At 49.2% G+C, this 18,108-nt stretch overlaps 1 protein-coding gene and 1 pseudogene across 2 annotated transcripts in view; one reads left to right on the top strand and one right to left on the bottom strand.

The window, feature by feature from the left end:
• Positions 1–701: 701 nt before the first annotated feature.
• On the bottom strand, positions 702–2,302 carry LOC100406416 (histone-binding protein RBBP4 pseudogene; annotated as a pseudogene).
• A 2,436-nt stretch (positions 2,303–4,738) lies between these two features.
• CSF1R (colony stimulating factor 1 receptor) overlaps positions 4,739–18,108 on the top strand; it is a 34,487-nt gene continuing 21,117 nt past the window's right edge. The window contains exons 1-6 of one of the 2 annotated variants that reach the window (XM_035288396.2): positions 4,739–4,979; positions 10,332–10,412; positions 10,521–10,589; positions 11,023–11,307; positions 13,040–13,176; positions 13,858–14,017. In XM_035288396.2, the coding sequence (XP_035144287.2) occupies positions 4,931–4,979; positions 10,332–10,412; positions 10,521–10,589; positions 11,023–11,307; positions 13,040–13,176; positions 13,858–14,017 (781 nt within the window). In that variant the 5' untranslated portion in view covers positions 4,739–4,930. Of the gene's footprint in view, positions 4,980–10,331; positions 10,590–11,022; positions 11,308–13,039; positions 13,177–13,857; positions 14,018–18,108 lie in introns of both variants that reach the window. The other variant, XM_035288394.3, reaches the window with a different exon arrangement.

Here is an 18,108-nt window from a genome sequence, read left to right as displayed (position 1 = left end):
GGAACCAGCTCTCAGTCTTTTACTATTGAGCTAGTTGTGCTTTTTCACATGTGCCTTTAATCATATTGAGGCTGTTCCTTTTTATTGCTAGTTTGTTGGGTGGATTTGGTTTTGCTTTGATTTTTTTTTTAATGTAGAAAAGCAATTTATTCCATTTTAAGCTCTTACACAGTTAGTCATGGAGAGTAACAGGCCTGCTGGTGAAACAGGTCACCCAAAATGGAGATGGCATCAAATAGTGGTCAAGGATGAACTCCTGAAAAAATAAAGCAACTTTTATCAAGCATTTATTTAATTTTTAAAACAAATACAAGGTATTGATTCACTCTTCTCAACTTGACAGTCTACCTGTGCATAACTGTCAGGTAAAAATGTACATCTTTACAACTTGGTGGTCCCAAGTTAAAAAACAAAAACATCATTTCACAGAAAGGAAAGAAACCATATGAAAACAGTTCAAGAAACACACTAATGAGCAAAAGTATATGGGGAAAGAGGAATGTGTAGTTCTGACTTAACTGAAGAAACCAAGAGGAAACTGGTCTACATATGAAAATCTGCATCCTGGAAAGTCAGGTGTCAAGATTTTTGAGTAGGAATCTATATGACTTGAGTCCCCGTATTTCCCGAATGAAAGTGAAATCTTCCAGTATTTATACTTCATGGCTCAGATACCTACCTCATTTGGCTCTATTCCTTACTCACTCTAGCCTTTACTTAAATGAGTCTGAAAAGCTTGGGATATAGGATAAGAAGAAAAATAATCACACATTCCCCTTTCTGTAGCTATTTTAGACCTGGATTTGTTACTAGAACATTCCTGAAGAAAATGTCAATGTAAGTCTCTGGCTTTGCTGACTCAAGCCCTCCCACTAATATTTAGAAAACACTTGCTGTTTGGGCTAATCGCATTATTGGTGGTACCTGTTATATAGAAGGATAGCTGAACAAAGTCAGTGTCTCAAAATGAGTGTTAAATCAATCTCAGGGTTGAGAAGAAAAGAAGGGGAGTCTAAAATCACAAGAAATAAGGACATATCTAGGACCATTGTCCTTTTAGATCCACGCTTCCTTCAGGATCTTCATCGTTATAAATGTTCTCTGCCATTTGCCACACTTGCATGATATTGTCTGATAAAGGACAAATCACCCAAGGGTCACTGGGATTCCAGGAGAAATCAGGTATCTTGGCAATGTGACCACCATGAATGAAAAATAACTCTGCTGGCCTGTCTTCTGCATCTTCTAGGGGTTGTTCCTCTCCAGTTTTATTCAAATCCTAGACATTCAGTCTGCAATGAGTACCACTGGAAGCCAAAATAGTCTCATTGTGAGGTGACCACTGAACCTGGGATTTTTCATCCTTATGTGATTCAAAGGAATGCAACTTAAGTTTCAGATTTCTCAGATCCCATAAGGCAACAGTCTTGTCAGCTGATCCTGTGGCAAGAATGAACTCACTGTAAGGATCGAAAGAGAGGCAGTTCACTTCAGCAGCATAAGCAGAGTGGCTTGGTTTGGAAGTATTGTTTGAACGAGTATCCCAAATCATAAGTGCCTGATCAGCTACTGACCCAAACAGAGACTCATGGAGCAGATGCCAGGAAACATCTTCTGCTACTGCTCTATACCCTCTAAAGACGGTCTTCCCACCCACCACTTTTCCCTCCTTTGAATGGCACTGATGTCCCACAGGCAGATGGTGTGGTCATCTGAAGCACTAAGCAAGTGCCCACTGAGATTTGGGTTCCAAGAAAGCCCATAGCCTGCCTTCTGATGTCCACAGAGTCACAAATTGGGGTTGCACTCTCCAGGAGGGTCTGGTTTAGAAGGATGTTTTGTATAGTCAAAGACAAGAACATCACTGGAAGGAGTCTTTGTTGCAATGATACAAAGGTTCTGGGGCATATAATGGGCCCTATTTACTTCTTCTTCATGGTTGATCTTGATTTCTATTTCAATTTTTCCACTAACTGAACCCAAACCTCCAAATTCTCTTTTTTCACGTCGTAGTGTGATGCATCAAACTGAGCATCATCATTAGGGAGCTGCACACTGGCTATAACTAGATGGTTTTGTTCATCCCATGTGTGTGTCCACAGGACGAGTCGATGAATGCTGAACTCTTTCCCTTCTGGTCTGGTTACACCTGGAAGCCACTGGGCAGTTAGACCGGGTAACTCCAGAGCATGGGTCATCACCAAGTCATAAAGAAATGTGTGTTCTTTTTCCATGTTTTATACCCCTTGTTGATCACTCGTTCTTCCATTGCATTGTTGAAGGTTGCTTCCTTGTTGGCCATGGCAGGCAGGTGAGTGGGAAGGGAGAAGGGGAATCCTGGAGTTGAGCGTTGCAGGAGGGGTGGGAGGCTGCAGGTCTGTTTTGGTTTTAATGAAAGCATGTTGGGTTTTACAGTTACATCGACTGACATGATTATATGAAGATTTTTTTCATTCTATTAATGTGATATATATGTTAAACCACCATTGTATTTCTGGGACAAATCCCACTTCATCATGGTGTATAATCATTTTAATAGGCTGTTAGATTTGGTTTGGTAGTGGCTAGGTGCAGTGGTTCACACCTGTAATCCTAACACTTTGGGAGGCCAAGGTGGGCAGATTGCTTGAGGCCAGGAGTTTGAGACCAGCCTGGCCAAAATGGTGAAACCCCATCTCTACTAAAAATACAGAAATTAGCTAGGCATGGTGGCACGTGCCTGTAATCCCAGTTATGCGGGAGGCTGAGGCACGAGAATCACTTGAAAGTGGGAGGTGGACGTTGCAGTGAGCCAAGATTGCTCCACTACACTCCAGCCTGAGTGACCCTGTTTAAAAAAAAAAAATATTTTGTTGAAAATTTTTGCATTTAAATTCATTCATGCATTTATATTGGTCTGTAGATATCTTTTTTTGCAATGTCTTGGGTCTGGCTTTGGTATTAGGAAAACGCTGACTTTATAGAATGAGTTGAGAAGGATTGGTATTAATTCTTCTTTAAATGTTTGGGAGAATTCACCAGGAAGCCATCTGGTCCTGGGTTTTGCTTAGTTGGGAGGTGTTTAATTACTGATTAAACCTGTTTCCTTGTTATAGGTTTATTTGGACTTTCTTTTTCTTCTTGAGTCAGCTTTGATTGTTATTCATGATTGCTAAATGTTCAAAATGCTTTTCTGAAGAAGTAAGTACATATATATCTATACACACGCACACATTCATACATACAAATACACACATACACACCACACACACACCTGAGTACATGGGAATGATCATTTTCCTGGATCAATGTTATATCAGAATTTTTCAATTTCAAGAAGTAACTTTAGCCTGAGTATGGTGGCTAATGCCTATAATCCCAGTACTTTGGGAGGGCAAGGTATGCAGATAGCTTGAGCTCAGAAGTTCGAGACCACCCTGGACAACATGGTGAAACCCTATCTCTACCAAAAATACGAAACTTTTCCAGGAATAATGGCACATGCCCCTGTAGTCCCAGCTACTCAGGAGGCTGAGGTAGGAGGATGGCTTGAGCCCAGGTGGTGGAGGTTGCAGTGAGCTGAGATCACTGCACTCCAACCTGTGTGATAGAACCAAACCCTGTCTCAAAAAAAAAAAAAAAAGAAGAAATGACCATGTTCTTCAGAGATAAGAAGTAAAGTAAAGTAACAAGAGAATCAACTAAAAGAGGTAAAAGCAATTGCCTTCGGGAAAAGAGGGAGCAAAGGAATGCTATATATTTTTTAAGAATTATGCAAAACACTTAGATTCTTTTTAAAAATAAACAATGTAAGTAACCCATGAAAGACAGTTTTACAACCAGACTGCTGGGATCCAAATCCTATCTCTACCATTTGGTAGCTGTTTGAGCATGGACAAGCTCAAGGTGCTCGATCTCTTTGAGCTTTAGTTTTCCCATCTGTGAAATGAGCATGGCAATAGTACTCACTTACATAGTTTTGCAGGACTAAAGGAGACAGTGAATGTAAAGGATTTGGCTAGTAAGTGTTCCGTAAATGGAAGCTTATTGCCAGTATTATCAGACTCTCCCAGACCAACCTGTACATGTGAAAAAAACAAACTCTGCTTGTCCTATAGTCTCACAACACAAAGTACTCTGACACGAAATGTGGGGAATGAATGGGGCAAATTGCCCCATTAGATCAAGCAATCAACCAATTGTTCAGATTCTGCAGCAGACACAAATCTGGCGCCCTCCAATTCAATTCGAACACTATTTACCTAGAGATAGCATCAGCTCTCACAGGTTGAAGGCTTGAGCCCAGGAGTTTGAGGCTGCAGTGAGCTATGATCAAGCCACTGCACTCCAGCCTGGGCAACAGAGTGAAACTCCATCTCTAAAATAATAATAATAATACATTTTTAAAGGACACTTATTACTTTAGAGATTCCAAGGATTTTAAGGGTCGTAAGCCAGGAAATGGGGACGAAAACCATATATATATATTTTAATTTCACAGTATCACACAACCTGTCTTCTCTTTGGGCTCTACCAGAGCCGCCTGATCACTCTGGAGACCCTCATTTGTGCTACTGACTGCCTGGCTGCTCTTGGACATGTCTCTTCTCTCAGGACCCCTTGCAGGTGGCTTTAGAAGGGCCCCAAACTTAGCTAGCTCCCTCCAGGCTCAGACGGGCCCTGCCCCAGACTCCGACTCCTCCCTCTTGGGGTCAAAGCTTTGTTTTCTTCTTAAAAACCCAAGATTTCCAAACTCTGTGGTTGCCTTGCCTAGCTAAAAGGGGAAGAAGAGGATCAGCCCAAGGAGGAGGAAGAGGAAAACAACACAAACAACCAGTGCAGAGGAGAGGAACGTGTGTCGTGTCCCGATCTCTGCAGAGCCGTAGCTGGGAGCTCCGTGCCCTGGGTACCTCCCAGCCCTGCACCTGCCTGCCACTTCCGCACCGAGGCCATGGGCCCAGGGGTTCTGCTGCTCCTGCTGGTGGCCACAGCTTGGCATGGTAAGAACAAAATGGGGTATGGGGGACTTTGGTGGGGGTGTGACGGAAGACTCCCCCATGAAAGGACTCAGCCCTTGCCCCTCTCTGGGTATCCCCAGACTGTGTTTTCATCTCCCCAGCACTGGGCTGCAGGTTTGTGGTATCTGCTTTGGAGAGGTAGTGGGGGGAAAGGATGTGGATGGGGTGGAACTGGCCCAGCTGGGGCTGTGGATCTGTCCCAGCTCCGCCATCAGCTCACTGCATGTCCTGAACAAGCCTCTGATGCTCTTGGGGCTTCAGTGTCCACTTCTATTCAATTGCAGGTGTTGGGGGCCAGGGGAAAGTGATAGACTGGACCAGAACAGTGCTTTTCTTTTCTTTTTTTTTTCTTTGAGACAGAGTTTCGCTCTTGTTACCCAGGCTGGAGTGCAATGACACGATCTCGGCTCACCACAGCCTCCACCTCCTGGGTTCAGGCAATTCTCCGGCCTCAGCCTCCTGAGTAGCTGGGATTACAGGCACACGCCACCATGCCCAGCTAATTTATTTTTTGTTTTTTGTTTTTTTTTTTAGTAGAGACAGGGTTTCACCATGTTGACCAAGATGGTCTCGATCTCTTGACCTCGTGATCCACCCGCCTCGGCCTCCCAAAGTGCTGGGATTACAGGCGTGAGCCACTGCGCCCAGCCCAGAGCAGTGCTTTTCATACTTTCCTGTGCATACAAGTTACCTGAGGATCTTGTTACAGGGCAGATTCAGACTCAGTTGGTCTCAGGTGCGACCTGAGATTCTGCATATCCAACAAATTCGCCAGAGATGCGAGATGCCAGCACTGCTGGTCCAGACCTATGCTGAGTCAGGAGGACCTGGAGAGCCCCTAATGGCTTTACCAGCTCTGCAAGCCTGTGATTCGAGATTTGATGCAAGACCTGACCTGGAAGGGCCTGATGGGGTGGTGGTTCTTCTTTGGAAGGCTTGTGTAAGGGGTTGGAGGAAGAGACAAGAGGTTTGCCTCTCTGGCCCAGGGCTCAGGAGAGGGGAATTTGGGGTGAAAGGGATATAGGGCTAGAGGAGGGATTGGGAAAGGCCAGCGAGAGTCTGCTCGGCCAGAGCCCTCCTAGACACAGGCTGCAAAGTCTCAGGAGGTCCCCAGATAGCAGCACTTCTGTAGAATTTCCATCTGCATGGAACATGACTAGAGGTGAGGGGCTGCTGTGCTTGGCTTGTTAGCCCAACAAACATGTTTCTATTCTATTGCCTGCTTATTCAAAAGGATCTTGGGGGAGGATGGGGATTGAAGGGGAAAATGGGCAGCCTCACACTGGCCTCTTCATGGGAGGACCCTTGGACCATGGCGCTTCTGGTACCCAATGAGGAGGAAATGGCCCACTCACCATGTTTCTGGCCCAGGCAATCTCACTAGGCTTGAGTGTTTGGAGTTGTGTTTTTGTTTTTGGTTTGAGATGAAGTCTCTGTTGCCCAGGCTGGAGTGCAATGGCGTAATCTCAGCTCACTGCAACCTCTGCTTCCTGGGTTCAAGTGATCCTCCTTCCTCAGCCTCCCGCTGGGATTACAGGCACATACCATCATGCCTGACTGATTTTTGTTTTTTTAGTAGAGATGGGGTTTCACCATGTTGGCCAGGCTGGTCTTGAGCTCCTGACCTCAGGTGATCCGCCTGCCTCTGCCTTCCAAAGTGCTGAGATTACAGGCATGAGCCACAGTGCCCGGCCTGGACTTTTTATTTTGAGATGTAACTTACATACAGTAGAAAGCACAGGTTCTTAAGTTCAGTGACATCTGACAAATGCACACACGATGTACCCTCCACCCCCATCAAGAGGGAGACAATTATCCTCATCTCGGAGAGTCCCATGGGTTTGATTTCACTGCCTTGTCCTGTCCTCACACCTAGAACCTGCCTGTGGGGCTTAAACCAAAAAGTATCTGAGCCAGGTCTCAATCAAATAGTTTATATTTTATTTATTAAGATGGAGTCTTGCTCTGTCACCCAGGCTGGAGTGCAGTGGCACAATCTTGGCTCACTGCAACCTCTGCCTCCTGGGTTCAAGCAATTCTCTTACCCCAGCCTCTTGAGTAGCTGGGATTACAGGTGCCCATCACCATGCCTGGCTAATTTTTTTAAAAAATTTTGGTAGAGATGGGGTTTCACCAGGTTAGCCAGGCTGGTCTTGAACTCCTGAACTCAAGCAATCTGTCTGGCTCAGCCTCCCACAGTGCTGGGATTGCAGGTGTGAGCCACTGTGCCTGGCTCAATCAGTTTAGAAGTTTATTTTGCCAAAGTTAGGGAGGACATGTTGGCGAGAAAAAAACATGGAACCACCGAAGCAGTCTGTGGTCTGTGCCATCTGTGCCATTCTCCAAGGATGAATTCGAGGGCTTTAATATGTAAAGGAGAATGTGGGCGGGAGGGAAAAGGGGAGGGTGTGGTGGTCCACATGTTGCAAAAGAAAAGGAGCAGGTAGGGGAACAGTCAGTTATTTCAGCTCAGTACATTGGCTCTTTATCTAGGGAAGGTGAACGTAGAGGAGCTGCCTGTGGGATATTTTACCTTTTTTTTTTTTTTTTTTTGCCAATCAGTTTGAGCTTATGAGGTTGCTCAGGTTAGCCTTGAACTGATGACCTCACCTTTGTGAGCACCATGAGCTCCGGCGGGAGCCACTTTGGACCCCTATTTTACCTTTTATCTGTTGCTATCTACTTAGGAACAAGAGGCAAGGCAGCTTCTTGCATGACTCAGCTTTCAACTTGATTTTTTCCTTTTGGCAGAGTGAATTAGGGTCCCAAGTTTTTATTTTCCCTTCACAGGGGAATTGTGAGTGGGACAGGGGCCGGAGGGTTGTCCAGGGCCCAGTCCCAAGAGAAGGAAGAGATGGCGAGGCTGGAAATCTAAGTTTTCAGCCCAGTAGACCAATGGTGAGGGGATGAGGGGCCACTGTGGGGGGATGGGGATGGAATTGGAGGACCCTAGAGAGAGACAGGGGCTCGCTCTTCATCACTGCAATGAGATCCTGGGCTGAGGAGGAGCTGTGTCCAGCCATGATGTGCTGTGTGCGTGTGTGTGTGTGTGTGTGTGTGTGTGTGGAGAGAAGAGACTGGGGCATATTCTGGAGGGATGATGGAGGGGCTTCCAGGCAAGTGGGAGTTAGTTGGGGCATGGGGAGAACTAGGGAGTGGAGATGAGAGGGGAAGAATGGACAGGTACAGAAAGGGACCTTGGTTAGTGTTCATAAGCCCACACCCACACCCTGAGGAGGATGGGGGCCAAGCCAGCAGGGGAATTTGGCTTTGGAAGTTGCAGGTATCAGCCCTATCATGCATAAATATCTGGGACCATAGGATAGGACCAAATAGGACAGATGCCTCTCCCTGACCACATCTCCTGGCGGCCAAGGCAGGGTATAGAAAGACAGGCTGGGGGAAGGGAAAGGAGAAGCCCACTGTGAGATATGAGGCAGGTGTAGAAAAGGAACAAATGGAATCACAGAATCCAAGGTTAAAATCTTGAGATATCAGAATTGGCCCAGAAGGGGCATTAGAAATGTAACAGTTAAAGTAGGTGCCCAGGGCACATCATCTCATTCAACTCCCAGCCGACTTCTTTGTGGGTGGAGGTGGGATTATTCCCATCAGACAGAAGAGTAGCCTGAGACTCAAAGAGGTTAAGCAACTCATCCAGCTGGTAAGGGAAGAACCAAGTTCCAAACCCAAGTTGGTGTGAGCCCACACTCCAAGCCGTTTCCTGCTATGAAACTCCAGCCTGAGGGCCCAAGGTTGCTGCAGCAGTGATAGGGAAGCCCCAGCTCTGTTGAGATTGCTAAACGGCTGCTAGAAATGACACTTGTCCCTCTTCCTCATGGTTGCACTGCATAGGAGGTACAACCCCAGGTGGCAGCCTTGGCAGTATTCACAATTCACTCAATCCCTTCTGCTGATCAGAGTCTTGGGGAGAAGGGCTGTACATTCTGGTGAATACAAAATCAAAGCATGAATTAAGCCATCTTGAAAGCATTTGAGAGAGGAAACCTTTCCAATCCTGGGCTCTATGGTTGCCACGGCGGCGGGGGGGGGGAGGTATTCCCATTTCAGGGGGATTTGCAGAGAACAACGGAGAAACCCTGAATTTACCCGAAGCCCTCGGAGCTGGCCTGTCATTATGCCCCCATCACCGGGAATAGGAAGGGTCAGAGCTGAGGAGTTGGATGGCCAGGGTCAGCCAGTGGGTCAGCATCAGAGCCAGGCCTTGCAGCTGCCCTGCCAGTAGCACTCCCTCTAGCTGCCTGGAGAGAGGGTAATGCTAGGAGGCTGGGGAAGCAGAAGTGAGAACATTCCTGTAGAAGGGCCACAGGCTGAGCGGAAACCGGAGGCTGAGCCCGTCGCCAACAATATGTTCCCGCCCATGCAGGCTGGGGGAGCGCCTGGCAGCCCCTTGGAGGCGTGAATCAGCTCTCACTTCCCTCCTTTGCCCCTAATTTTAGGCCCCAGAAAAATGCTGATGCTGCAGAGGCAACGAGCCTTCTTCCCAGAGAGCCTGATAGGGGTTTCAAGTTCTCTTTCTCCTTCAAGAAAATTTTCCTTAAAAGAGATTGGCTTCCCAGTAAACACAGATGTGTGGGGGTGCAGGGGTGAGCTGCTGGGTGCAGACTAGGCAATAAACATAGAGACTAACTCTTACTGAGCCATTCATTTGGTGTCAGGTGCTGTTCCAAAGGCTTCCCATGCCTTTAAAATGCCTAACATACCAATGAGTGGGTATAATTGTCCCCATTTTATAGGTGGGGAAACTGAGGCACGGCACCTCCCATCCCACTGTGCTACAGACCAGATGTCCAATGGTGGGAGTGGGCACACCAGGAGATTCTTGGGACCTCTCTAACTCTGCTGGGCTAAGATCCTATATCTTTTTTTCTCCCCATATGAATTAAATCAGAGGACTTGGCCATGAACATTCCATTCATTCGTTTCTTCATTCGGTGGTAGGGATACATCTACTTTGTACACAGGGTTAAAAGAGTCCATTCCTGGGGAGAAAAAAGATGCCATCACAGCAGGGAAGACTGAGGCAGGAGTCTGAGGACCCCAGGGGACAGAGGCCTGTGTGAGAGGCTGAGCAAGTTGCAAGCCCCCTTTCTCAGAGGAGGGACCTCCTGGGCCTCAGAGACATTAGTCCATCCCTGAGCAGGTTGTGGGTTAGGAGCTGAGCGAATGACCAGAGGGCAGGGGCTTGTTCAAGGTGATCCCTTGATGGCACAGCACCATTCCTGCCAGGCTACCACACATCTCGGAATCAGGGACAGCCCATGGGGTACACCCCAGACCTCACTTTTATCTGCTGTCCCCCCTTCTTACCAGGTCAGGGAATCCCAGTGATAGAGCCCAGTGGCCCTGAACTGGTTGTGAAGCCAGGAGCAACGGTGACCCTGCGATGTGCAGGTAATGGCAGCGTGGAATGGAATAGGACCCTATCACCTCACTGGACCTTGCACTCTGATGGCCTCAGCAGCATTCTCACCACCAAGAACGCTACCTTCCAACACACAGGGACCTATCACTGCACTGAGCCGGGAGACCCCCTGGGAGGCAGCGCCACCATCCACCTCTACGTTAAAGGTGAGGAGTCTGAGCCTCCTCCCAAGAGGCCTGGCCCAGCAGGCCCCACTACAATGGGCTCTAAAATTAACAATCGTAACCATTCAGCTCTGCATTTACTGAGTGCTGGCTATGAGCATGGACCTGGAGCAGAGCTTCTAATGTAATGCAGCCGTCACAATAACCGTGCAAGGCAGGTCTATGATGATGCATTTTCTAGAAGTGCAGGGGGCGTTATCCAAGGTCATGCAGTATCATGTAATGGGACTAGACTGGAGCCCAGGTGCATCTGACTCCGGAGCGCCCACGCTGAAGCATCCACTGAACTATCCTGGCAAGATGTAACCTTAGATGAAACATCAGCCTCTCTCAGCTTCCCTGTCACCAATGTCCAGATACTCCTTTGCACAGTGGAGGGAGGGCAGTTGTAACCCTGTGCCCGCCTCTACCCTAGACCCTGCCCGGGCCTGGAACGTGCTAGCACAGGAGGTGGTCGTGTTCGAGGACCAGGATGCACTGCTGCCCTGCCTGCTCACAGACCCGGCACTGGAGGCAGGCGTCTCGCTCGTGCGTTCGCGTGGCCGGCCCCTCATGCGCAACACCAACTACTCCTTCTCACCCTGGCACGGCTTCACCATTCACAGGGCCAAGTTCATTCAGAGCCACTCCTATGAATGCAGTGCCCTGATGGGTGGCAGGAAGGTGACATCCGTCAGCATCCGGCTGAAAGTGCAGAAAGGTGCGTGGGGCACAGAGGGACTGGGGACCAGGCCTGGGGAGCAGGAACAGAGAGCCAGCAGCCACACAGGGGGTGGCTTGGGACTGGGCAGGATGGGGGATAGCAGGATGTCCTCACTTCTTCCCTCCAATGGTTCCACGATCATCTGTGGGGTGGGACTGACAAGGTGTTGGGGCAGGGAGACAAAGCACATGTGAGCAACTAACTCACTGGGCAAGGTCACCTCAGATCATTAGACATGCTACACAAAAGCACTCAACAGGGTAGCAGAATAAAGAGCATGTGGGGTGGAGGGCCTCGCTGAGAAGGAGCTGAAATCTAATGACATGAAGGAGGTGGTTGTGTGAAGATCTGCTTCAGCAGGGGGACAGCGAGGACAAAGTGGCGAGGTAGGAACAGGCTCTGAATGTTCCTGGAATGGAAAGAGGACTGAAGCTCAGCCTCAGCCATAGACTTCCCCCTCGGGGCCTGCCTGAAGCCAGGTGCTGGGCGCGTGAAGGAGGGGTGCTGAGCTAAGAGGCAGAGAAGAGGAGGAGGAGGTGGGCGCTCTGTGGCCAGGTGACAGTGGAGGTGGAGTCTCCCCCTGCTGGGATGCAGGCAGGATTCTGGTTTCTGGGAGGACTGGTAAGAGCAAGCAGGACCCCAGGCTGAGGACCTGGGCTTGAGACAGCAATCAGTCCCTGTAATGAGGGCCAGGGTCAGAATGAAGCTGCTAGCTCCATTCCCCTAAATCTGAGGCCACTAAACCTGCTCAGGAGGTCAAAGGACCTCAGCTGTGTGGGCGCAGGAGGCCGTTAGGGTTCTTTCCTAGCACATGATCCTGCAGAGCCCTGGGCTGGCCAAAATCCAGGAGTCCTGGGCCTGAGCTCTGCCATGACCCCCTCAGGGACCTCGGGTGAGTCCTTTCATGTCCCTGGGCCTTAGGAATCTGGATTAGATTATCTTCAAGAGCAGTGATGGGCATAAATATGAATTCAAGGTCTACTGTGCGTCAGGCACTGTGCTGGCCGCTGGAATATTACTGTCATGGATTGACATTCCACTGGAGAGTCTAACTATTAAATAGAAAGTAAATACAAACGTAATGAGCGAGAAACCAAGCTGGGGAGCGGAGGACATGGAGGTGCTGGGGAGGCTGATTCACATCAGCTGGTCACAGACCTCGCTGAGGAATTTTTGAGCTAAAGATCTGAAGGATGAGAGCAGCCTCCCATGCAAAGCGTGGGAGGAAAGGTATTCCTGGAGGGAAAGGCAAGGGCAAAGGCCCTGCAGTGGGAAAGAGGTCCGGGGCCTGCAGTGCAGTGAGCAAGGGGTGGGGGTGTCAGGGCGGTTGGAAACACGGTGGGGTGCGGGAAGGACCTTGGCTTCTTTTCTGAGAGTAATGGGAAACCCTGAATGTTTACATAGGAGAGGCATGTTCCCATTTATATTTGTAAGAGGTTACTTTGGCTGCTGTGAAGAGTGCGGGCGTAGGGGGCTCAGAGGGAGGCAGGGAGGCCTCTGAGGAGGCTGGTGCAGAAATCCAGAGTGGAGAATGGTGACAGGCCTGGGGGGGTGGAGAGGATGGAGAAAGGGGACTTTCCAAGGTCTCTTTAGGATAAGTCCCCCAGGATTTGGGATGGGGCACTGGTGGGGACCCTGGCCAGTGACCTGGCCCAGGGCAGGGAGCAGAGCAACACCACCATCATGTTCAGGGAGCCTGGGTGTTCAGGGGTCTCTCTCCCGGTCTCAGTCATCCCAGGGCCGCCAGCCTTGACGCTGGAGCCTGCAGAGCTGGTGCGGATTCGAGGGGAGGCTGCCCAGATCGTGTGCTCAGCCAGCAACGTCGACGTTGACTTTGACGTCTTCCTCCAACACAACACCACCAAGGTCAGCCCCTGGGGATCGGCAAGGTGAAGTCTGGCCCTCCTCCCCACACACCCGGTTTCCCAGCCTCTCACTCCAAACTGGCTGTCTCAGCTGAAGGCACAGCTCAGACTCCAGAGAGGGGCATGGACTCACCCAAGCTCTCACTCCCGATCAGTAGCTGACACAGAACCAGGACTCAAGCTCGTGCTGCTGAACCTTGTTGCAGGGGTGGGGGGAGGAGGTGGTTCTCTGTCCCTTGGCCTTTACCCCAGCCTGTAGGCAAAAGCCGGAGGTGAGCTCACTTTTGATTTAGCAAGGGTTTCCTAGGCCACCTTTGAAGCCCAGGACCATAATGGCTATTTCAGAAAGATTTTGAGAGAGGAGGAGGAGGAGGAGGAGGAGGAGGAGGAGGAGGAGGAGGAGGAGGAGGAGGAGGAGGGAGGATTCCAGGAGGGAATCGCGCTGGGCTGCCTCTAAGGGCCCCCTCCCTTCCTACTGCGCCTGCCGTGTTCCAGGCACAGCCCTAAGCAGCCACTTGCATGCATCTCTCATTTACTCCTCACTGTTAGTTCCATCTTACGAGTGAAGAAACAGGCCTAGAGGAAAGGCAGATAGTAATCCTTAAAGGCTGAGGATTGGAACCCGGATCCTTTTAATCCCTCAACTACCTTGGTATTCCACCTCCATTCCCTCTGGCTGCAGCTCACAATCCGTCAACAATCTGACTTTCATAATAACCGTTACCAAAAAGTCCTGACCCTCAACCTCGATCAAGTGGACTTCCAACATGCTGGCAACTACTCCTGCGTGGCCCGCAATGTGCGGGGCAGCCACTCCACCTCCATGTTCTTCTGGGTGGTAGGTAAGCATCAGGGTGGTGGCAGATGGTCGGTAGGGATCCTGCAGGAGCGGGGACAGAAGGGGTTTGAGGAGGAAGCCAGTGTCAGGGAAGGAGACCGGGTGAGCACACCTCTGCTGGAGTTCCTTTATCCCGGGCCTGGCAAAGGAGCCGCACTCTGGGAGCTTTCCCTTACCCTCTCCTGTGACTCTCTCCCACCTTGGAGCTCTTACAGTGCATGGCTGCACCTTAGCACCATTTTTCATGTGTGTGTGTGTTTGGGGATTGGGGTCTAGTAGCTCCCTACTGGACTTCCTTTGTTCAGTCCTTCATGTATTCCTTTACGAACACATGAAAAGACAATGATCACCCAGTGATTATGAGGGAAGCACAAGGTGTCCTGGGAACACCGAGGGGTCCCCCACCCAAGCTTGGAGAAGGTGGCCTCTAAACTAGGATGGGAAGAGGAAAGGTGGGTTAGCTGGGCAGACGGGTGGGAAAGGAAGGGAAATAGTACTTCCGGCAGAGGGAGGAACATAGGCAAGGCTCAAAGGCAAAGAGAGCACAGATCATTTGGAACACTGAAAGAACCTGACAGTAGCTGGGATGTGGAGTGGTGTGAGGAGTGGCCACAGGGGAGCAGAGAAAGAGGCAGAAGCAGAGGCCAGAGGTACAGATGTCAAGGTGAGTGAGGAACTGCATCTTAACCTGTTGGGAGATCATTGTAGAAAGGAGAGTGATGGGCTCAGATGGCACAGCGGAGGCACTGTGTGATGGCCACCAGCACACACTCCCAGGCAGTGTTCCAATCAGGCTCTGCCAAGGACTAGCAGGTTGCTAATCTCCCTGTGTCTCAGTTTTTCTACCTGTAAAATGAAGATATTAACAGTAACTGCCTTCATAGATGGATGGATAGATGGATGGATGGATAGAAGAATGGATAGATAAATGGATGGATATAGATGGATAGATAATAAAGATAGATAGATAGATACATATATATATATATATATATGTATATACATAAGTACTTAGAACAGGGTGTGACACAGAGGAGGTGCTGTCTAAGTGTGCACTAGGAGATAGCATCTGAGAAGGCTCAGCCTGGCACCATGTGGGTTGGGTGGGAGTCTGGAGGCTGGAGAATAGGCTGGAGATGGCCAGCGGCATGTAGAAGAGTCTGAGATGCAGGGATGAGGAAGAGAAGGGAGCTAAGGATGACCTCCAGGTCTCTGGTGATGGTGATTGGGTACAGGCAGTGGCAGTCACTGGACTCAGACTGTGAGGCAAGGCGGGAGTACATCAGAGTGGGAGCAGGCTTTGAGTCATTTAGGTCTTGCTAGGCTTATGTGCTGAATGTTATGGGAGATGGAGGTGGAGGGATGAGAATCATGAGCATCCCTACCCCTAAAAGTGCATGGCAGGCACTAGACTTGCCACAGAATGTGAGCTCTGCTACGGACCCCATTCTGCACTGGGGGCTTTGGCAGGGTCAAGGGGAAGAAGAGCAAAAGCACCTAGAATTGCCCCTCAGTTATAGCTTCTAATCCTGTCTGCTTTCTAGCACAGGCATACAGTAGTCACTTAATACACGTTTGTGTTCATTCACACTTTGAGCCAGACATTGTTCTAGATGCCGAGGATACAGCTGCAAATGGAATAGATACAACCCCTGACCTCATGAAGTCTGTGATCTAGCTGGGAGTAGGCAAGCAATAAGCCAAGTGAATTATTAGAAATAAATTATGTAGCATTCACGGCTTCAGAATAGCGTGGTCACCGAGGAAGAGCTCACTGGAAAGCTGCTTTTTGAGCAAAGACTTAAATTGCTGAAGGAGAAGGGAGCTCCATCCTGCGGCCGGACTGTGCTTGTTCAGGAGGCAAGTTGACCCGTGTGGCTGTGGGGCGACAGCAAGAAAAAGAGTGGTCTCAGATGAGGTCAGAGAGCTGAAGATGGGAGGTGGCAGACCCTACAGGCCTTGGAGGCCACTGTAAAAACTTGGGTTTTTTCTCCTGAGAGAGACGGGGAGCTGTGGGAGGGTTTGAGCAGATGAGTGACATGGTGGGATTGGATGCAATAAGAATTAACAGAGCTTTCTTGGGCTTTGTTGAGTACTGTCTGTAGGGAGACAAGGATGGAAGCAGGAAGGTGAAGTAGGAGGCTGCCGCAGTGGTCCAGGCTGGAGCTGGTGGTGCATGGACTGTAGCGGGAAGTTGTTGCGGTTTGGATGGTTGAATGGACGAATGGACAAATAATAGACAGATGAATTCTTGCTCTGGGAGAGCCAGAGCAAGAAGAAGGAAAGAGCCGGGGCCGGGTGCATTGGCTCACGCCTATAATCCCAGCACTTTGGGAGGCCGAGGCGGGTGGATCACAAGGTCATGAGATCAAGACTATCCTGGTCAACATGGTGAAACCCTGTCTCTACTAAAAATACAAAAATTAGCTGGGCATGGTGGAGCACGCCTGTAGTCCCAGCTACTTGGGAGGCTGAGGCAGGAGAATTGCTTGAACCCAGAAGACAGGTTGCGGCGAGCCGAGATCGAGCCATTGCACTCCAGCCTGGGTAACAAGAGCGAAACTCTGTCTCAACAAAAAGGAAAGAGCCTTGCCCCTGAAAGCTCACAGATGAGTTGGAGAGAGAAGAAAGCTACCTTGTGGGAGAACCAGATGCATGAAGCACTACAGATGTGGTGCCTAATGAGTGTGTAGTCTGGAAGGGCAACAGAAGTCCAGCGGAGTGAGAGGTTCCTGTGTCCCGGAGCAGTGAGAAGGACTCCCTCATGGGGGTGAGTCTTAAAGGATAAAAAGGCCTCTATGAGAAAAAGGAGGAGGATGGGATTCCTGGTGGAGGAAATGGCTTGAGCGAAACCTCCAAGGTTGAAATGACTATGGTGTGTTCAGGGATGTTAGGAGACCCAGATGGGTGGAGCATAGAGAGAGTGTGAGAGTGTGTGTGTGAGGCGGAGTGGGGAGGAAGAGGAGAGGTGACTGGATGAGCATAGTGAGACGTGATTTGACTGAAGAGAGCCTTGAATGCCAAGCTGAATAATGGAGGCAATAGGAAACCATAGGGGTCTTTGGAGTAGACATATGTCAGGGCAGAAGGGTGAATTTCAAATTTTTAGACAGAATAAATTAAGGAGAAGAGCTCTTAGAAATCATCTTGTTCTGCTGGGCGCGGTGGCTCACGCCTGTAATCCAAGCATTTTGGAGGCCAAGGCGGGCAGATCACCTGAGATCAGGAGTTCAAGAAATCATCTCGTTCAGGGCTTATTGCTGAACCCTGAGGTTTAAGAAGGCACGTCAAGGGCTACCATGACAGGCACAGAGAGGCTGAGTGAATTGGGGTTCTTGCCGTAATTCCTTTGCCTGAGAATCAACAAGAGCAGCTGGATTTCAATCTGTGCAAAATTTCCTTAGGAGAAACTAGGCAGGACTCTTTCAGATACAAGTAACAGAAACTAATTCAAACTGACCTAATTAAAAGAGGATTTTTTTTTTTGCCTTATAGCTAAAAAGCTCATGGATATCAGCATCAGGAACAGTTGGATCCAGGTGTTCAGCTGATGCTGGAAAGAATCTATGGCTCCCCAACTGTCAGTTCTGTTTTTTCTTTTTGAGCCTAGTCCAAAGGAAGGCTTTCCCCTTGTAGGAGTCTGACTACCCACCTTGTAGTATCTGACCTAGCGACCCCAGTGAAATGAGGGCTCCTCTTTCTCAGAGTCCTAATGAAAATCATGGAATGGAGTGTTATTGACTCATGGTAACCCAAACCAATTACTGGGCCAGAGAGAACAGAGTACCCTCATTGGCTGGCCTGGGTTATATGCCTACTCCAGAGCTATATGTAGAAGCCGTATTGACTGACTTATAACCAGTAAAGGGGAAATGGATGACGGCATGTGAAGAGTGAGTGAGTGTGTGTGTGTGTGTGTGTGTGTGTGTATTTCTTGCTGCCAAAAATTTTTCAAAAAGTTGGAAAATCATAGATATATTCAATCTCTTCATTACACAAATAAGGTGACAGAGGCACAAATGGGGATAGGAATTTTCCCAGGTTCTCCTAGGGCCTCAGTGAGAAAAGTTTTGGTCCAGGGATTCTGAAGGGGGT

Source organism: Callithrix jacchus, chromosome 2, assembly GCF_049354715.1.
Source record: "Callithrix jacchus isolate 240 chromosome 2, calJac240_pri, whole genome shotgun sequence".
Taxonomy (NCBI): domain Eukaryota; kingdom Metazoa; phylum Chordata; class Mammalia; order Primates; family Cebidae; genus Callithrix; species Callithrix jacchus.
Note: the sequence above shows the minus strand (reverse complement) of the source record. Positions and strands in the feature narration are given on the sequence as shown.